Source organism: Triturus cristatus, chromosome 7, assembly GCF_964204655.1.
Source record: "Triturus cristatus chromosome 7, aTriCri1.1, whole genome shotgun sequence".
In the NCBI taxonomy this organism is placed as follows: Eukaryota; Metazoa; Chordata; class Amphibia; order Caudata; family Salamandridae; genus Triturus; species Triturus cristatus.
This window is the reverse complement of record NC_140590.1, coordinates 708,660,061-708,682,406: the sequence shown is the minus strand read 5'-3', so window position 1 is coordinate 708,682,406 and position 22,346 is coordinate 708,660,061. Positions and strand designations below refer to the sequence as shown.

The 22,346-nt window shown below is 43.5% G+C and overlaps 1 protein-coding gene across 2 annotated transcripts in view; it reads right to left on the bottom strand.

The window, feature by feature from the left end:
- Nucleotides 1-2,658: 2,658 nt before the first annotated feature.
- Nucleotides 2,659-22,346, bottom strand: part of NPLOC4 (NPL4 homolog, ubiquitin recognition factor) — a 453,775-nt gene continuing 434,087 nt past the window's right edge. For both annotated transcript variants that reach the window (XM_085617373.1, XM_085617374.1), the window contains exons 16-17: nt 9,801-9,903; nt 2,659-7,559 (exon numbers count right to left, since the gene is read on the bottom strand). In XM_085617373.1, the coding sequence (XP_085473499.1) occupies nt 7,402-7,559; nt 9,801-9,903 (261 nt within the window). In that variant the 3' untranslated portion in view covers nt 2,659-7,401. The remainder of the gene's footprint in view (nt 7,560-9,800; nt 9,904-22,346) is intronic.

Sequence of the window (22,346 nt, the reverse complement as noted above, 5' to 3'; positions counted from 1 at the left end):
TTGGGCTCTTTTGTCTCCGGTGGCCATCTTGGGAGATTTATTTGTTATGAAGTTTCCTAATTACCTCATGTACTGCTTTCTCCTCAGTAGGAAATGCTTTCAGTTTTTTACTTTGATTCCATCATGAAGGTATTCAGATATGTCGCGCATTTGCCATAAATTCTGAAAGTTAGCACTCTAGTTGCTCATTAGATCACTGTAGTAAAACTACTGTTCACCATGGAAGTCTGCTCCTGGTATTAAAAGTGCATGTTTCAGTCTGCATGTCAGAATTTTTTAATGAAATAGAAGAGGATTTGAGAAGTCACTCAAAATGTGCCCTCATTTTCTTTCTTCAGCATTAATCATAATTTCTATGGCAAAATGAACCCCCTCATTGTGTTCCTTTTTAAATTAAATGTTTTAAGTGTTACCAGTTTATTCCAATCAAGATGCCTTCAGGTGTGCCATACTTTTGTCATAATGAAGACAGTAAGCGCTCTAGTTGTTTTTAAGAACACTCTGGGACATTCTGTCATTGGGCTATACTTGGGCTACATCTGGGTGATATTTGGGCTACATTTGGGCTCTTTTGTCTCTGGTGGCCATCTTGGGAGACTTATTTGTTATGAAGTTTCCTAATTTCCTCATTTACTGCAGTCTCCTCAGTAGGAAATACTTTGTTTTTTACTTTGATTCCATCAAGAATGCATTCAGATGTGTCACACATTTGCCATAAATTCAGAATGTTAGCACTCTTTTTGCTCATTAGATCACTGTAGTAAAGCTACTGCTCACCAGGGAAAACTGCTGCTGGTATTGAAAGTGCATGTTTCAGTCTGCATGTCAGAATTTTTTAATGAAATAAAAGAGGATTTCAGAAGTCAAAATGTGCCCTAGTTTTTCTTTCTGCAGCACTAATCATACTTGTTATGGAAAAATGAACCCCCTCATTTTGTTCCTTTTTAAATTAAATGTTTTAAGAGTTACCACTTTAATCCAAGCAAGATGGCTTCAGGTGTGCCATACGTTTATCATAAGTAGGACTGTTAGCGCTCTAGTTGTTCTTTGGAACACTCTGGGAAGCTGCAGTAGAACACAAAGGAATCAACTGACAGTCTCTGCCCTTGTTGGATGTACATGTTTTACTGAGAATGTCAGACTTCATTCTCACATGACTGAGAAAGATAATGTGAATTTACAGAAAATAAGCTCTCAGTTTAGCTTATAGATCACCTTCCAAACCTCTGTGGGAAAAGCATGAGAAAATATTTTTCTCTCAATCATGATATCCCAGCAGAAGGCTTTTTCACATGGTGAAATCACCTTAGAACATACCACAATTACTAAAATGAGTATGGTACCATCAACAAATGATTTATAATGTAACTAAAGTCTTAAAACCTTCTATTAACTGCAATGCTTTTTAATGAGGTGCTATCATGTATATTGGTCCCAAGATGGCTGCCAACACTTCTTGGATGAAGTGCTGACAGCCAATGAGATCTCAGGATGAGATGTGTGGTTAGGCTCCGCCCACATATATATATGATTTTACTTTTGATTTTCTCAGGAACTACTGAACAGATTGACACCAGACCTGCAAAAGGCACTTCCCTGAGCTGAGGACTACCTCTCTGCCAAATTTCAAGTAATTCTGTTCAGCCGTTCGGGCTGTACCTTGGACTAAAGGTCCCTATGGAAAATTACATGGGGAAAACGCGTTTTGGGACCCCCCTTTTTTCTCAGCCCCCGCTTGACGAATCCCCCCCCCCCCGAGACTTTCAGGGTAGGAGCGGAGCGCCCCACCTATTTTGAAAATTTCGCGAGGATTCGTCCACCGGCGCCAAAGTTATTCCAAATAGAATGTTGCGGATTTCCTATTGAAAGACGGTCCTAACTATAACTATCTCCTGGCGACCGCCAATAGATAATAAATAAATATATATATATATATATATATATATATATATATATATATATATATATATATATATATATATATATATATATATATATATATATATATATATATATCCTTACTGTTCAATTGCTGTATGTAGTGTAAAGCTTAGCTAGTGGTGAGTCTCTCTTGGGTTTATCTGTACACCTCTTATCCACTGGGATCCGATCATAGTTATATTATGTATGTTTGCTAGCACACTCATCTAAGGTTCTTTAACTGTATATTGTTCTATGTCCTACAGTATCATGGTCCTCTGTTTGTTAATCATATATCTTCTATTCCTATTGTACGAATTGACACTTTTGAATGTATGTATACTACCTCAACCGATTTTTGTTCTACTGTAAAGCGCTCTGATACCCTCGTGGGTCACGTTCGCACTATATAAAACTTTATAAATAAATAAATAAATAAATATATATATATATATATATACACACACACACACACATAAATACATATATATCCATGAGGAAGATGTGCACCATCTGTCACTTTATAACTACATAGCATTTACCCTCCGAGAATCACCCTTCTCTCCAGCTCTAAGCGAGTTAGATGGCAGAGACAATAATGCATAACAGAGGGTCTTATATTAAGTGATTAGGACTATTGATTTCCTTTACAGCAATGCTACCACAACAGGCCCCTGTAAGCGACCGCCACATACCACACTCAAGGGATTACATGCACAAAAATCGGTAGGACGCAAATGTCTTTCAGTTGCTTTTTATTTGGTTTCACTCGCTTGTCTGGAATGAAAACACTCCAGCCCCAACACAGACATCTGCAAGCTGGAAGAAAATAACCAAAAATGTGGGTAAAAGAATGGAAACGAAGACTGCTACACAAGGCATAACCACAGAAAGATAAAGAAATAGAAACAAGTTGTCCTAAAACTTTCAAACGTCAAGGCAAAAATCCTTTCAACCCAGAATGAAAACCGCACTTTGCAGTAAAACACACTTAGAAATAGGGATTGATGGCCAATAAGTTGTGAACCGGGAGGCAAAATTCTGAAAAGTCACATTAATTAAAAATAGAGCTGGGCAGCATAGACATTTTCTTCCATCAAGAACAAACCTAATACTTTATCATGTAAACCCCACCGTGGACATTGTATCTGGTTTAGTCCAGTGCCTCAAACAATAATTTAATTATTTCAAACTACGGACTTCAGCTAGATTTATACAGGAGGTATAGGACTTCTCCTGTTTACTCGCTTGCTCACAAAGGTTATTCACAAACGTGCTATGGTGTAGCATCACTATTCAAATGGAAATAGTGCTGTTAATTGCTTTATTATTTATTAGCTTTGAGTGAGCCCAATAAGGTTCTAGTGAATTTTAGGATGAAAACTATGGTCCTATAATCGTTTGCGAGAATGGGGATTATTAGGGTTTCCTCAAAACATCAGCAGTTACCATTTAATACCCCAGTCCAAAACATTTCTAACAGTAAGTAAACTTCATGCTTTCCCTGCTGTGGCCTACTACCGTGTGCCCTTGAAGGAGCTATGACTGTACACCACCATCACTGTCCTGAAGAAAATACTTCTGTTTTAAGGAATCAGAGCAGGAATGCTCTGAGTGGCCGCAAGAGACCTCTAGGAGCACAAACCTTCCATTACTTGTGTTGGAGGCAGGCTCCTTCAGCGCAATCCTGCTCATACCTCAAACAGCATAAGAGATCAAAGCACAGTTAGGATGGACCTTTCAAACTGACCGTATATGTGATAAAAAGGGCGAAAAAACGGAAGGCTATGAAAATAGGAGGTTCAATTCGGGATATCCAGTATGGCGACCAAAGACCTATGTATTTATAGAATGTCCTTCTTAGTGCTGGGGGCTTGGTCACCAGAAAGCTCAACTAAGTGCTTCCACAGAGCTTGTTTGCAAATCACTTCTTGAGACGTTTGCGCCTAGGTGCGTTTGCACGTCTCTTGTAAACAGCCACATTACCAAGCTGTTTCATAAAACAAACATCCCACTCCAGGACCTAGCCCATCCTGAGATGTTCAGTTTTGGCCCAGCACAAAGTGGGTACCCTGTTTTCATAAAAAGAGTGCTTAGCTGGAAACTTAAACTAGAATGTCTATGGTAACACTTCTGAATCTGGGCTGCTAAAATTGCACCACACACAGAGTTAATTTGCCGTTTTGGTCCACAGCATCATTTTATCCTATGCATTTTCCAAACGACAATTACGTCATTTTTAAGTATGTTAGCACAATTGGCTTAAATCTGTCATTGTTTAAATGTTAGTGTTTATATCTGGAGAGAAGACATTGGTATGCGAGTGGACTATGAATGAGGCTACTTTGAAAATCTGAAAAAGGAGCCTGAAGGTGGTTTTAATGATTTGGAAAGTTAGCTGTCATCAACCATCTCACAAGGCTTGGGTCAAATTCCATCAATAAAACATCTCAATGGGTTCCTGTGTATACATGAACAAAGTATTTAATTTACATTATACTCAAATCAGCACTTTACCTCCACATTCTCACCGTTGCGCGTTGTACTCATGTACTCCTGGGTCAGGCTTGCATAATTATTGTGGGTATACCATGTCCATTCCAACACTGTTTGACAGTATACATGAGTTAGCTTACCAAGCGTCTTTCTAGTCTTGGAAGACTAGCTCAACCAGCACCCAATTCGGATTTTCTCAAGCCATACCCCAAAACCGCTTTGGTGTGGCGGTGGACTGAGCAATCAGTTGGAAACACCACAAGGGTGATTCTCTTTACTCTGGGCCATAAAAGCAACTGTCTAAATGTCTTTACTTGATTTCTGCTCACAGACCAACAAAAAAGACATGGGCTGTTTCCTTGAGAGCAAGCTGCATAGCCCTGCTGACAGGAATTCTTAATTTATACATGCTTACAGTATCACAAGCAGCCAGAAAACTGCAGCCTGTCTAGACCTGAACCTAACAGTCTGCGTGTTCTTAAGGTGTTGCTGGCACTACAACTATGGCTAATGACAAGTAAGCGCGAGTAATCACCTGTCCAACAATTTGCGATGAAGGCTGAATGGCAAGAATAGCTAATTAGACAAAGCAGGATTCTTTGTATGTAACAGGGTCATTTTTATGACTGAACAGAAACTAATAATTGCTCCTTGCATATTGCAGTACCACAGGATACACTGAGATGGGATGCAAATCCTGCTACTACAAGCCTTGCATGGGAGGTGTACAAAAGGTTTTCTACAAAGAAGATAGGGCAAGGGTCAAGTGCATGTCGAATGCTAATGAACCACTACCGAAATCTTTAAAAATCAGTTTGTCCCTTGCAAAACTTATTATGATATAATGGTCCCAATTCTATCAAACATGAGCAGCTTTGATTCTAGCAACATTTTGTTCATCTTCTGGTGAACACACAAACACGTCCCACTGATATAGTTGCACGAGCAATCTGAACTTCTCACTCTATATTTCGTTAGTCACAGGGATGTGTTGAGAGGATATGCCTTAATTTGATGTTGGGAAGATACTGTTTGTAGTGCATGTACATTTGTTGCACAACCACTCCTCAAGGAAGACATTTAATCTGCAGCATTCAATTTAATGCAGCCACCTAACCTAACAAGCACACAGCATAGGAGGAGGTGGATGTAGTTATCACCTACCTTATATGGTACAAACCCCACTACAGAGTTATTGTGTGTAGTGCCCCGGAAGAGCACTCAAACTATTTCACAAATCAAGGCTTCCGCTGAGCATAAGGATTTCTAGTTGATTTAATTGCAGAAACTAAAAATAAAAAAATCTTCCAGGTAGGTCCAAGACCACTTAGTCCAGCAGGATGTAGCAATTACATTATGGAGACACTAAAATGAGCTATCTTTAACATACGTACCTCAAGGACCGTTTAGCAATTATACCCGCCCCCTCCTCTAGTCTACTTCAAATGGAAAAAAAGAAAAACAACAGGGAACCCAGATCAGCAACAGAGGCAGCTCGAAGCAAGTCACAAACCCTAGCCTCAGGGTACCATAACCAACAGACAGCAGGATCCACCTTCCTATACTTTACAGAGCTGGGATCGCCAAGCAATCAGCATTTCAACAGTATCATTTTCCAACATGCTCACTCCTGGCAGTATAAAACTGGCCTTTAATGCTAAAGTTTCCTTCTCTTGTTCTGGCTCTCCAGCCAGGAATTTAAGGAAGGCTCTCAAGCCCATCACTGCTGTAAGTGACGTTTTCGGCAGCAAATAACACAGCTTTCTGCACTTCGATAAGGACACAGTCTGAAAAAATTAGTATTTCACATCAAAACAGGAATTCACTTTTTAGAATGTGAGAAATGAATCCTCATCCTCGACCGACAACAAAATGTTGTACTGTACGACTGTTAATTATAAAAACCTACAAACACCTCCCCTGTAGTCTATCTAGTTGATAACACTTCCGTAAGGGTAGTCACTGGCATGGCACGGTCAGGAAACGCATGCAGGTCATCTGACCAGCTCTACGAGGTAGGTGGCCACAGCATTTAAAAAAGAACAGATCCTTCGCCCCTCATCAAAGTGAAGCACGGCACACTTCATTCCAAGCACACTTTGCCAGCACACGGCTAGGAACGTTTTCCATATCATAATTTCTTAAATAACTAGGTCTAGAAGCATTTGCGTGTCAGGGAGTGAGATAAAATTTGGCATGAATACGAGCAGGCCATAAAGTTTATAAAACAAAACCACATCGCTTATTAGGCTAGCGATAATGGCTCAATGTTTGAAGGGATCCTGCTTTACTTAAAAGTTATGGTGGAACTAAAGTGGGAGCCCAGCTGCTCAAACTGGTGCGGAGGCGCTGCTGAAGACCACCAATAGCTAAAGGAAAGATCACAGTGAGAGAGGAGCTGGCACTGGTGTGCAGAGATCATGCAGAACAGGATGGATGAAATTTAGTGCCAAAAACGATTGATAAGAATGAGATAATATCTTGTTGGACAATGCAGCCAGCAGAAGACAACCTTAAGATGAGAGTAACCAGTGCGAAGGAATCCAATTAGTCAGCAAATTTCAGATTCATTCGGACCCAACAAAGCGGCGGTATCTTGAAGGACTTGCACCTTGTGTATGTATGTGATAAAATGGTATGTAACCATGGATTACGAGGAGCGGGGCAGATAGAAAAAAAGACATTAACAGAACCATCAGCTTGCAACAAAATAGTCTCTTGTTATCGGGTTCAGTCTTGTACACCATGGGAGCTTTCATTTTTGGCTAGAATTCAGTTGCAACGAGATGGGCAGTAGATACCAAAGCTGGGGAACGTCCGCTGCAGTGTCCAGCAAAGCTTTATCAGACAAGCAGAAAAGTGGCTATGCCAACATTCTCCAAAACCAAGCTTGAGCAGCAGAAAGAATCCTTGTTCCAGGTACTATTTGCAAGTGTGTTAAGTCTGCTCTACCCCCAGAATAACAGATGGACAGGGGAAGCGGTGTTAGGCTCGCGGGAGCCGGCACATCTCACACTGGTCTGTCCCAGACTGGTTCATGAAGGTGCAGTGCAGACAGGCCCACATCGCAGATGGGGTGGGGTGTACAGACGTGCCCACAGCACCATATTCCTGAACACCGGAGGGCTGAATTCCAACTGTGCCTAAGGGAAATAAAGCAAAAAGGAAAGAAATGATCACCAATAAGAAATAAACGGAGATGTGGCAAAGACATTAACTAAGAGGTGCCTAGGGATAGTTTAATGTGGACAAGTATTTAATGCCAATATGTATCTGATGTCGAAAAAACACACAAGCATCTATTAACACAGGTTTTACATGGCACCAGTTGCTGCTTTTGCTGTAATGGTGAGAATCACTGCACAGGATGGGTTGTGGCAAGTTTCAAGGAATGAGACAAGAAGATGCACGGTGAGTAATCATTGTGGAATTTTCAAAGTGTTTAATATTTCCTTTATGGACTTCACATCTTTTTAGCTCACCCACTATCTTCTATTCTTTTCCCAACTGTAATGTAGAAGTGTGTAGAGAACTATGTGACTTGGGAGGTTTATTAAAGACTGTGGAGGATTTCCCATCACACAACTTCAAATGACTTGAGAGCTTCCACTTGATTTAAGTAAAGAAGAAGCAAGAAAGGGGTCGAAACTGTTTGCTAATGCTGCTTTTACAAAACTGGAGCTCTCTGTTGGAGGATACTAGAATAAATGATGACAGAGATCTGCGAGTGTATACCTGATGTGGGAAGAGGTATTCTGTAAGTAATCTCTAAATATATACTTAAATACTGTTTCTAAAGTGTAATCAAGACTGCAGAGTGTATTTAGGTTATAGAACTCATAGTCTTGCATTTTTGTTTGCAAAAATTATTTTATTGAGTTTGAATCAGCAGCAGCACAATGTACAAACCACAAACTCACATCAAGCACTGAGTCGAATCGCCACACAGCTAGTACCAGATCCTTAAATTGTGCAAAACTCCCTGAACCGTAGGACACATCTCACAGCACCTCAACCTAGAATGCATAGTCACAACCCCATTCCTGAGCAACACAGATCTGAGTTATGTAAATTGTCAAGTCTACATGTTGGATATTGCTGTACATACGAGTCTAACATACTACCCTACCTTATCAATCTAACATCCTCAAAACTCCTAATCTAGGTGAACAGATGTTTTCCTTGTCTTCTCTGTCCATGTACTGAAGGACCAGCAGTCCACCCGCCAGGAAGTCTTCCTTTTCCTTAGTGACTTGAGCAAACTACCGCGCTACATCCATTAACTCATGGTCTTGTGATAGTCATCTTGGCCACCAACAAACATTTTAAGAAGAACTTCCATATGTGGGGGGCAGATCTCCTCTCACTCATGGGAACACAATCCTAAAACGGCAGTGGCAGTTCCACTTCTATTGTGAAGCCAATTAAAGACTGTACAGATGCAAACGATTATTTTCAGGATGTCCTTAAAATCAGACCAGCCCACCACACTCCCTTCCTCTTTATGTTCGGAGCCTCCAAAAGGGGATACCACGTGAAAGTTCAACATGAGTACCTTCATTGCCAGGGGGTTCAATTGATAAGACAAAAAGCAGGGGGAACAGAGGACGCTCATACCTAGTACCTATGCCAAGTTCCACAGATCCTGAGGCTGATACATCAACCAGCACCCTTGTCAGAACCTTGTCAATGAAAGTATTTGCAGGTCCGAACCTCTGCATAACCACAATCATAAAGGACTAACTCAACCTGTTGAAGGCCTTCTCTGCGTTTATGTAGTGAGGTGTGTCAAGCATCCTGTTTGAGCCAGCTGCATAAGGCATGGGAGAAGATCTATTCTCTTGGTATATCTAATAACTGCTCCATCCTTTACAAAATGAAAGTCCTCAGCAAGGATCGAAGAACCCTCAGAAAAGCTCAGTATTCAATGCAATAGTGTGGAAAATGTACTGTTTTGACACCGTGTTCCCCAAACACCCATGGAGAGATTCTGTTTAGCTTGTCGCAAAATGAAATGATTGGAAAATTTCAGAGGTCCCCCACCAGAACTTGTCTTTTAGGTACATTTGTGGGAGACTAGTGCTGACAAATGCCAGGTGGGGGATATGTGGGGGATGGGGGTGGCTGGAGAGGCTGGGTGTATCTTTATCTGAAAGTGTAGAAAAAATTGAGCCAAAGGGATGTCAAAGTGAAAAAGACCGCATAGTTGTGTAGTCAGAGTGGAATTATTTGCATTTGTTACAGTAAATGACCATTTCATGCTATAGAAGGAGAATCACAATCAAACTGATAAGCTTTAGATCCAAATACTGGTCAGTATCTTGAAGGATCTATTCAAAGAGATGGTCCCAAAGTATGCCAGCAAGACCCAGCTTATTACTTACTGCAGAGCTGCTCGATTGTTGCCCACTGTTCTGACTTTTTCCAGGTCTGGGCTAGTTCTTCATTCTTCAATCTTACAGCATCCAGAAGCAAACTGATGCTATCCTATTGGGTAAAGCAAAAGAAACCTGCCATAAATAAACAAATTCCAATGACATGCTACAGGGGCAAAGCCCTCAGAAAAACCTGCATCATTTTCAAAACAAGAAGCTTCCAAGTTTCACCGTCAAGATCCCAGCTCAAATTATGTTAATTCTACAAAGGTATCATTTTCTTTAATATAGTACCTTCTTTGTGGCACTACAGGGCACGTTTTCTTTTCTAACTTATCATTAACTAAAGAGGTGGTTTCTCAATAACAGTGAGTTAAGTGAGAGAAAATATTTAGTAGTCAATCAATAAATCCATCTTCTTTATTCGATTTTAAGAGATAAAATCATAAAAGTCAAAAGCAAAACAATACATTTCATTAAGAATATAAATCAGATAAAACACCATTATGTTGACTTCAATACGCCAGAAAGATAGCGAGATAAAAATAGTACACTGTGGGAGTGGTTAAGAACTGGAGAAACAGTGAAGCAGATCTCACGTGATTAAAATTAATTAGTGGAAAGATTGTCACAATCACTCATAGGGAGCCTCGAGTCATTAAAACAACCACAATTAAAAGGCACAAGCCGCAGGAATATATTAAGCCTGAAAAAAGTCGTCCGCAGTCGTTGGTGATGTGGCATGTCCACGGTAAGGTAACGCTCCAAGCTGCTTACAGTTTTCACTGAAAGTGCCTGAGGGGCTAGAAGCTTGATCCGGGCTAAGGCCTCCCGATCTGCTGTCATCTTATCTCTGAATGCTTCTTTGACCCATCTTTTATTGGTTTGAACAATACCACTTGGAGGGAAAAACAAGGGGCGCATGGGAAGCTCGTCAACATGCTCCACAACAGAGGGGCTAGAAGCTTGATCCGGGCTAAGGCCTCCCGATCTGCTGTCATCTTATCTCTGAATGCTTCTTTGACCCATCTTTTATTGGTTTGAACAATACCACTTGGAGGGAAAAACAAGGGGCGCATGGGAAGCTCGTCAACATGCTCCACAACAGCCTCATAATGGATGATGAAAAGGTAAACCACACAATCGTGACCCTCACAGACAAACCTCTCAGTGATCTTGAGAAAAGAACGCTTTGTCTTGGCCTATCGTTCTGCCCCACAGAGCCCCCTGAACTATGTCAACACTCGCACAGATCTGTTTAAATTTTGCTGCAAATTAAAGCTTAAGAAATGGCACAAACTCAAACCCAGCGTAAACAAAGAACTGTATACAAGCCAGATGGTTACTACGGACGAAGAACTCAATATCCGGTGCATTGATACTCTCATGACGCTAAACGAGTTGGAGAAGGGTGATTTAACCAGAAACAATGATGTGTACCAGATATTGAATGATCTGGATATTAGATATGACATGACTGCATGTACAAAGTTTAAACCCAAGTCAACATTCCTTCCCAATGGAAATATCGATACCTTTGAGGATATTGTATCTAACCAAAAGCTTAGGTTTAGACAGAAATCATGGTTTAAGAAATCCGGTTCTTTTCCATACAATTTCACAGTTGCACAAAAAATGCCATAAACAACCTAGCCACTGACAACACCATAGTTATGAGGCCAGCAGACAAGGGAGGGAACGTGGTGATCCTCAGCAAGGACGTGTACATAGCAGAAGCCACACGACAGCTCAGTGATCCTTTGTTCTATCTTAGAACTGACAAAAATGAGTACACCAAGAGCATAATGGGCATCTGGAACAACCTAGGTGACTGGAGGGACAAAAGGTATCTTAGAATGGCAAGAATTTTGCTTCCTCAAAAAAGACTTTCCAAAGCTCCTAGTATTATAGCTCCTCCCCAAAATCCACAAGAACTATTTCAATCCCCCTGGCAGGCCAATAGTGTCTTCCAGAGGTAGTGCCTTGGAGAATGTGTCGAGATACGTGGACCACTTTCTGAGGGATCTAGTGGTCACACTACCCTCGTACGTGAAGGGCACTAAAGACTATTTACTTGTCCAAATACAAGAGGTCGAGTGGCAGAATGACTTTTTACTTATCACCATGAATGTCAGTTCATGCTTCGCCCCGAGTTTTGCCAACTTGTTCCTTGGAGCCTGGGAAGATGAAATCAGGAATAACATCAAGTTCAGTGAGGATTTAATAAAAGGTGATCCTATGGCTCAGGTATATGGATGACCTTTTTGCGATCTGGAATGGCACAACCAGTGAAGCCAATGATTTTGTGCATAGATTGAATCTTAACAACCTCAATCTTAAACTTAACAGCAACATCAGTAACAGCACAGTTGAGATTTTAGATGTGAGGGTCGAAATTGTCAATACCATTCATACCAGTTTGTTTAGAAAAGCTACAGCTGGTAACAGCCTTCGCCACACTATGAGCAGTCATCAATATAACCAGAAATGGAGCATTCCCTACGGGGAACTCCTGAGGGCCAAACGGAACTACAGTACAGATGCGCCTTTTCCAACTGAGCAGAATATCATGGTTACAAGATTCATGGAGAGGGGGTACCCCAGTTGAGTGCTTCGCAAGGCAGTTGAGAAAGTTAAACTGGTCAACAGATCCATGACCTTACAGAAGAAGGACAAGACCAGCATATCCAATGACATTGATGACACGACCCGAGTCATGCTAATCTACAATGGCAACTCGAATTAAATTGAGAAAATTCTTGCTAAGAACTGAGAAATGTTGAGGAAAGATCTTGTTACTGGTACATCAATTCACGAAAGACCACGCATCATCTATAGAAAAGGGCATTCTCAGGGACATACTCGTACATAGTGATATCACCAGGGTTAATTATACCAAAGGTATTAACTTGCTGGGCTTTTTTCCATGCGACCACTGCAAAGCATGTCACAGTAGCCACATAAGAAAGGAGTTTCTCAACACACCAATGCCACTACGCATCAAACAGTTCTTCACATGGAGCTCCTCCTTTGTTGTTTACATCTTGGAGTGCCCCTGCAATCTATGCTATGTTGGTAGTACCACACTGATGGCCAAAAAGAGGGTCCTCGAACAGATGAGGGCCATCACCAACAAGGACCAACACTACCCCATAGCAAGGCATTTTGAGACACATCATTACTCGGACAGTTCCAAACTGCAGTATTTCATTATCGAACAGGTAACTACTAAACACAGAGGAGGCAGTAGGGTACTGTTAGTTAGGAAGCGCAAATCTAGGTATATCATAGAACTGGGAACGCGCTACCCCGGGGGGCACAATATAGACGAAGAGTTGGCCATACACCTACATGAGGATTGGTCGTATCCCATTGTTTCTTGTACTGCGTTTTCCTGCTGATGTACTACCAATAGATACAGTGTGTTTTAAACTCCTGTCAGCATGTTATCTAACTTTAATTTCTATCTTTTCACAAGAGGAAAGGAAGGGACCTACTGGACTGGACCGGTAATTCTACTTGGGCTCCCCACCCTTTTTTTCATGACATCCTCTTCCTGATGTTCCTGTCACCCAAGCTAAGACATTTTCTTTCTTTTATTTATTTTCTTTAACTATGGTGTATCACATGTTTTCACTGTTGTACTTTTGATGGAGTCTGTGTAACCTTAGTACAATTGCCATGCTATAGCCCACCAAGGGCAGAATATTATGCATCAGCCATGGAACACGTGTGTTGTAACCTTTTGACACTGTTGTTACTCACAAATATGTTTGCATATGTGCCTTTGCACAATAGGTCTAGACTGTGTCCTCAAATGGCTTTCATTGATTCCAAATTGTACAGCACTTGCGTTCATTTTAATGTTCACGTTTTCATGGATCTTAAATCATTTAGCCCACTAGAGGCAGAATGTTATGCATCAGCCATGGATCCCGGTCCTGTTACTATTTAACACTATGTTGTTACTCCTCACTCACATGAATGCATATATCATATATATATATATACAACACACAGCCTATAAAAAAAGACTAAACATGCTCCAATTACATTGAGTTTTCATTTTAAAACATCTCACAATTATCAAACATTTCTGTAAAAATTAAAAAGACTATAAAGTGTAATCACAGCCTTTATTTGAAAGGAAACTGCAAGGGAATGAGAGGCATTAGTAGCCAATAGGGTGCATTTAAAGCATAACAAAAAAAACTGACACTGTGCCCTTAAGAACTCACAGGACCCCCTGTATCCCATCATGCCCCCAGGGTTAGGTCAAGTCTTTTTTTATGGCGACATGAAAAACAGGATAAAGGATGTATAAGCAGCTGAATGATGGATTCGTTCAAGAAGGAGGGAGGGTTGCTTATGACTTTGACGAGGATTCCCCTGGAAGAGAACTAGGATTACAGGTAAGCAATTTATCCTTCTCTTCCAGGGGACCCTCATCAATAGTCATAAGCATTGAATAGAATAGCTACCCCATCCCACACACCTGCGGACAAATCCAGAACATTCAAAAGCAACAGTTACATTAATTGAAAAAGATTCCTTAAAGAGGCCTGCTCAACTTGAGTATCTGTCTGAGTCTAGACAGTAATGTTTGGCGAAAGTGTGAACAGATTTACATGTTGCAGCCTTACAAATCTCTGAAAATGGGTATATTTCTCAGTAGAGCAGCTATGACCGCCTTGCCCCTAGTAGAATGGTCCTAAGGCCTGGTAGGTAAGTGCTTGTTGGCTAACTGTTAGGAAAACACTATACAGGATACTATCCTGGTCTGCTTGGAGGAAGCAATGCCTATTCTCATTGGACCATAGTTGGCAAATAGATGGCCAGATTGCCTGATATCTTTTGTTTCTTCTAGGTAAAACATGAGTACTCGTTTGAAATCTAAGAAATGCAAAGCCCTCTCCGGGGGTGGAGTGGTTAAGAAAGAACATTGGTAAAAAAATAGTTTTGTGTAAAAATCAGGAACCACCTTGTGCAGGAATCTAGGATACGTTCTCATGACCACCCTATTAGCATGAAACACTGTAGAGGCTCTTTAGCACATAGAGACTTTATCACACTGACTGCGCGTGCTGAAGTGATCTGCACTCGAAAAGCTGCTTTTCATGTGAGGTGTTGTAAAGAGGCCTTATGCATAGTTTTGAAAGGCCCATGAGTTTTGAGCGAACAATATTAAGTTCCCGCATAGGATAAGGCGAGCTCACAAGGGGAATACCCTCTTTAACACAGGCTTTTGAACGAAAAGGAAATTTGTGTGGAAGATTTTCTGTAAGCGGTAATGGCTGTACCTTTATGGAGGAAAACTGCAGGCTAGACTTCGCCAAATGGAGGAGATAAGGTAAAATCCCATTCTATTGATCCAAAACTGGATGATCATTTTGGGCACACCACAAGTAAAATCGCTTCCATTTGCAGACATAGGAGTTTCTGGTAGAAGGTCTTTTGGACTCTCGGAAGATGTCCATACAATCCTGTGTGAAGTCTATTTGCCCATACTCGAGGAAATCTGGAACCATGTTGTCAAGCTCAGTGAGGGGAGGCTGGGATGGAAAATCTGCATTCCGAGCTTGTTCAGGAAATCCTGCCTGCATGCAACCTCTTGTATGGTCTTTCCGAATGGTATGACAGGTCCGGAAACCACCACTGGCAAGCCCATTACGGAGCTATGAGGATCATTCTGGTCCTGGACCGGTACAGGTTGTTGATCACTGTAGGAATCCGTGGAGTTATGGGATACGCGTAAAGAAATTTCCCTGACCAGTCTATTAAAAGGACATTCCTCTTCGACCCTGGTTGGGAAAACCTAGATGCACAGTCAGACATTTTTTGTTGTTTTTGTATGCAAACAAGTCGATTTGAGGAGGCCCCCATTCTCGAAAGATGTATTGAACGACGACGTCGTGTAGAATCCAGTCATTTTCAGAGAAGTTGCAACTGAGAGTCAACTTGAGTGTTTTGGTCTCCTGGCAGGTGAATGGCTGAGTTTATTAAGTTCCTGGCTATTAGCAAGCTCCAAAGGGCCCGACCCTCCAGAGATAGGGGACAAGTCACCTCTTGTTTGTTTAAGTAATGCATTGTTGTCGTATTGTCCATTTGGACCGGGAAAGAGCTTGTTGTTATGGATGGATAAAAAGACTTGAAGGCAAGATGGACCGCCCACAGCTCCAGCATGTTGATGTTATACTGCTGTCCCTTATCCGACCACAGTCCTCGAGTTTACAGGGGACCCATGTGAGCGTCCCATCCCTGGAGGGAGGCATCTGTGATTAACATCTGTGTAGGAGAGCCCTGGTGAAAGGGCTCTCCTACCAGTAGGTTTTGACGTTGAGAACCATTGTAGCAATTGCATCACATCTTACGAGAGAGTCAGCTTGTCGTCCCAGCGGTCTGAGAAATGGGCAATAGGCAACCTGGCATTGGGGATTATGAAAAGGCAAGAGGCCATCAATCCTGGAAGAGACGCTACCAGTCTGGCCAATAAATGTCGAGTGTGCAGGAGACTAACACTTCAAATTGATTGAGGATACTCCCTCCTTGGAAGGATACACTCTTGCGTCTCTTGTTCGTAGAGTTGCCCCCAGGTAGTGTAGCTTTGAGTTGGTTTTTGTATAGATTTCTTGTAACTGATCTGGAACTTGCAAGGTCTCGAGGCAGATCTGATAATGGACTTCTGTTTGTGAAGGGGAAGAGCTTTGTATGAGCCAGTCATCTAAGTAGGGGTAGACAAATATTCTCTCCCCCCCTTAAGGAAGCTTCCACTGCAGCCATACATTTTGAGTCTGTGCGAGGGGTTGATTTCAGGCCGGACTGTAGTACTTTTTACTGGTAGTGTTTGGATGCCACTTTGAAACGCAGAAACATTTGATAGGTTGTGGTGAGCGGAATGTCGAAATAGGAATCCTGCAGATCGATGGAACACATCTAGTTCCCCTGTTAGAGTCCAGAATGGGCCTGAATTCTAGAATTGGACCTTTACCTCACCAGGAAGAAGCAAGAGTAAATTCGCCATGCCCTTTGGGAAAATGGGACCTCCTTTAGTCTCATTCCGAAGCAGACTGCTGACTATTTTGTTGGAGGACTCGCTGATGACATGATGTTTTTGAAGTTGGGACAGCAGGAGAAGGAGACTTAAATCAAAGTGAAAACCACTTTAATCAATATTCAGGACCCACTTGATACTTGTGATGAAGCGCCACTCATCTAGATGATACTTCCCCCACAGCAGCGTGTAAGGGAGAAGGAGGAAGAGAGGGCTCATTGTTTGGCTGGTGTTTTGGAAGAGGAAGCAGGTTGATGATGAGCTCCTCTTCCCCGAGCTGGTCTGCAGGGATGATAATGTTGCTGTTGCGGAACCCAGTGAAAGGTTTAAACCTCTCTGCTGATAGGGTCGCCTATCATAGGGTCAGTATCTTCGCTGGAATTCTTTACGTTTTCAGTGCCCAAAGCTTTGTGCACATCCAGCATAGTTTTCATCTTGGACATTTCATACTCCGCATGTTATCCAAACAGCGAGTTCCCAGTAAATGTAAGCCTGAGAATCCTGTTTTGGGCCTCAGGTTTCAGGGCTGTGAAGTGAAGCCAGAAGGACCACTGGCACATTTGCTGTGGAAGTATCCATATGCAGCCGGGTCTGATGCATCCGCGGCTGCACTAATGGTGTGGTTGGAGACTAGGAAGTCCTGCCAGTCTTCCTTTGGCAGCTTTTCTGTGAATCTAGAAAGCATCAAAAGTGCCCTATCGTAACTCCCTAGCAAGGCGCTGGCCACCTTCATGAAAGAAGCGGACGTGCTGCACATCTTTTTGCCTATAGAGGCCATCTGCTTGCTGTCCTTGTCTTGGGGCACTGATGACGAGATAGCAACAGAATGTGCTTATCGAGCAGCCGCTATGATGACTGAATCTGGTGGTGGATCAGTCTCTAGGAATAGCGGGACCTGGTCCGAAGACTGCGTTTTTAAGGATCCATGACGGCACTCACAGAGAAGGTGGAGTCAGGAAGAGATGCATTGCAGGTTCTAGCAGAAGTGGGGCCAGAGGTAGGAGTGGTCTTGATGCTGCTCTGTGATGCAGAGTCTCAAATACGACAGAGGACGTTGTAGTAGGCACTGGACTGTCAATGTTCTATTTTGATGCGCCTCTAATTAACACATCGTTAAATGTGATCAAGTCTTCCACAAGAGAAACTCTTGCAGACGGCCTGCTATGGCGCTACCTGGACCAATAAGATCGAGATCTGTGAGTAGGCCTTGTTCTTGGCGACTTAGATATTGATCTACGCTTTTGCAGATTTCTGGACCTTGACTTATGCCTCTGCGGTGTCCTGGATGTAGATCTACTCCTCTGCGGAGTCTTGGACCTTCACAGAGACTGGAGAAAGTGCAGTCTCTTTGGAAGTGGAGTGTGTTCTGGTGATGGAGCATGCTGAGTGGCCCTGCAAAAGGTCTGAACGAGAACTCTGAGACGCCACTTGCGCACACTTTCCAGCCAATGTGGAGAGAGATTCACAAGTGATCAAGCAGAAGGTCCAACTGGTTGTGGAGGCCCTGGCTCCACTGAATCCGATGGCAAAATCTGCACCTCCGATGAATGGGAGCGGCTTTTGATGTCGATATTCTCTGAGATGTGGTCTTCGACAACAAATGTAACTTCTCTGGGTGCTTCGACGTCGAGCATCCTTCACCATTGAAGAGTGTCTCGACGTGGACGACTGCCGTAAATCTTTTGACGGCATACCTCCAGCCGTAGGCAGGTGGTTCGACGTCAACAGTCAGTGTTGCTTTGGCATCAACTAACCTGCTGGTGAATGCCTTGATGTCAACCTTGATGCTTTGATGATGATGGCCGGTGCCGGTTCAGCATAGAAGGAACTGTCGGTAAATGTCCTGACAGCGACCTTGTTGACGACGACAATGAAGTCTTTGATGTAGTGTTGATTTCTTATGTGCCTTATGAAATCTTCCTCAGTGTGTTGACTTCTCATGAGAGGAGGGGTCTTTAAAGGAGGATTGTTTCCCAATGCCTCTTGAAAATCCTGTCTCTCCTCTCTTTTGTAGGTCGTGCAGCCTGATCCTTGAGATAGATAGACAGACAGATAGATCTGATATGAAAAGCTCCTCCTGGGAGATACGCCCGTTGTTTGGTGGCGCGCTGAGCCGGTAGAGCTCAAGCCGGCAAACTTATTCCACAGATCCGCAAATAATAGCGCGCTCTCAGACACAGTTTGGAAAGCAGTGTTGATTTATTTCCTCCGAATGTTACGCGTTTAGAAAGTTACACTTCCTTGATCAAGGAATGCACCCTTGGAAGTGGAGGCTTGGACCACCAAGCTCGCAGGGGTGGGGTGTTCGGAGAGGAAAATGGGGTTGCTCGGGGCCGGGCGGTGGCGTCCGGCAATCATCCTATCCACAGGAGCCCCTGTGTTGGGCTTGGACCAGGTGCCAAAAGGATGTCCGTGAGGGCCTCATTGAATGGCAGCAGGGGCTCCGAAGAGGCCGCTGCCGGTTGAAGCACCTCAGTCAGGAGGTTAGTCCTAACCGCCACCGTAGGAAGCTCAAGGTTTAGGCCTCAGCCACCCTATGCAAAACCACTGCGTATGATACACCCTCCTCCGTAGCCATGGTAGGGGGAGAAAGCATGCCAATGTTTGGTGAAGTTTCCAGACCACTGGCCTCACTCAACTCCTCTCTCCAGTCCGGTTCTTCCAACTGATCTGCCAGAGGGTCCACAGACCCATCCCAGTCCTCCTCACCATCCTCTGGTAGCCACTCAGGGTGATAGGGAACACTAGGGGAGAACAGGGGTACAAAAGTACCGGTTAGCGCCGGTCCAGACATTGGAACAGTGCCGTGTCCAGATCGAGGGGGAGGCTGGGGTCAACATCGGCTGGGTACACAACCGGCGTCAGAGGGGGCGGAGTTTTCGCCAATGGATTCGGCACAGGAGGAGGTGTCATGAGGTCGACCAGCACAGATCCAGATGCAGGCCTGGATCCCTGCAGCGCCGGAGCCGAACCCACTGGCATCGAAGGCCTAGAGCCCCCAGCCGAGTCCACGAGCCCGAAGGCGCGCCTGCGGAGTCCGGCTAACCATAAATAGAATGGAGGGCTTCATAAAAACTACAAAGTCGGGCAGAGGTCGCTCCGGCTGCCGGAAAGGCTCCGCGGTTGGAGCCAGGCAACTACCTGCTGCATCCCACGTCGGCCGACGGATGGGTGGAACGCGAAGAGCGACGGTGTTTCTTCGCCTTCTTTTTGTGCTTCGACTTACTCGAAGACTTCGACGAGGAATGGTGGTGATGGCTCCGTGACCGGTCCCGTGACCTCCTGCTCGACCGGGACTTCTAGCGGCACGGAGCGGACTGCTGGGCCTCCAGAAGCTTTTGGGACCGCTCCAGCAAAGACTTCAGGACAATGGCCCGGCTGTCGGAGCACGACTTCGGGTCGTTGTTGCGCTCCAGGCACCAGAGGCATACAACATGGGGGTCCGTCACTGAGATCAGCTTGTGGCAGGGGCCACAAGGCTTGAAGCCGGTCCACCGAGAGGACATCCCTGTGCACCTGGAGTCGTAACGACTCAAAAAGCAAAAAGTCGCAAAAATTGAGTAAAAAAGTGACTCAAGGTACCGCTCTCTCTGGATATGCGCTGGCTGGCGCGGAAAAAGAAAGAACTGATGTCAGCGTGCAGGGGCGGAGTCTAAGTAGATAACGCAATGCCATTCCGGCGACCATGACGCAAACGACGAACGCGGAGGTGACTGACGCCACCTACCTTATGTACAGGGGTACTGCTGAAGAAAAAATTTCCGGATCTAGTCTGATGCATGGGGGTAATTCTAAGGTGAGGAATCCATAACTAGTTGTCTGTTTCAGAGCCTTACCATAATAATGCTGCAGCATGGTAGACTGTCCACAGGCCAATAACTGGTCTCTTGTAGCCTTATATATGAGTAGGGAGACCATTGTGTATTTCTATTGGCTGCAAACTAGATCAGCTTGCACAAAGAAATGTATTACTGTGGCCATGTCAGTTTCCAAGGAACATAGCGGATTCATGAAAAACTCAGGATAAGTTTCAGATGCTTTGGTCTTTAAATCTAGCGTATCTTCTCCATGAGAACTGGTATGAAAGTGGTAAAGGATTATGAACTAGATCAGGATAAAAGGGTGGATAGGGAGAAGAGTGAGGACAGTTCAAATACCACAACTCAAAAACACATGAGCTATCTGGAAAATATTCAAGGGTTTTGCAGTAGAAAGATTTTTGTTCTCACCTCACTCCACCGCCAATGAAAACAGCAGATGCCGTAAGAATATAAAGCAAAGGCGAAAATCTATTCCTGAAGCAGAGCACTCGCATTTCTCCCTCACTCAGACAAATACTAATCCAGGAATATAACAAACCTAAGTTCCTCATTCGTTTTTTATCCAAAATAAGTTTGGCATGTGAATGTCAAAATGTCCACACTCCTAAAGCCATCCCTTGTCTCAAAGGCATTTCTAAAATTGTATCAAAAGTTAACGAGGTTGCTCCGTCCCCCTAGCCGACCCCCTCCCCCAGCCATGGGCACGTGGTTCCCCAGTCCCTGATTTGTTCTCATTCCCCTCTTCAGAGTTTGGCGATTGGTTGGGGTCCCCCACTTAAGGAGCGCGTGCTGTCACTTGGGATTGCGGGTTGCCTTGCGGGTGTGGTTGTTTTTGTGTTGTTGTGTTTTGCCAAAAGGAAACCGTATTGTTGGCTCGGAGTTATGTGGCCTGCACTGCTGATAGCTCCTGATTTACTCTTTTCGCACCGCCAAGAGATTTTTCTGTATGTATGTCATATGCTACTGCTACTCTAGCGGCCGGCCAGAAGGTTGTAGGCCCATACTTGTAACTATTTGAGATTGTAATAAACGGTTTAAAAAAAAAATTAAAAAAAAAATAAAAAATAAAAAGTTAACGAGGTTAGATGTTAGCAGCCTAGTTGCTAACAATATTGTATCATAAAAAGCAGATGCCAATGCGGATGCGCTGCCAGACACAGGCAAGCAGTAACACAGCATGGTTCTTCAAGCATTTTGTAAACTTAGAATTTTGTTTTAGTTTCTGTTGTATCTTGATTTTTATTTGCAATGCATGCTATCCTGTCCGCCGCGGTTCTAGACCGACTGCGGGAAGCATTTTAGAACTGCCTCACTTCCTGGCTGTAGGCGATGCTCGTCAAGTCTCCCATTTTGAAAGTTAGCAGCCTAATTACTAACAATATCTCATCATAAAAAGTGGATGCTAACGTGGACGCGTGATGGCACGCTAAAGGCAAGCCCGACTGCGCCTGAACATTGCCAGGATGCCTGCTTCTTTCACTACAAAGGTCAGTTACCACACTAGAATTTGCTACTCTTCAACAGCCTTACGCCATTTTGGAGACCTGTTTATGTCTCTCACAACTCTGGCCAAACTCTGTACTAGTCGTTTCCCGCACTGGAGGTCCTGCGGCTGATCAGTTTGTAATTTTACCTGTATCTGTGTCTGTGAAACTCCTAGAGTTGACACACAGGACTTAAGAA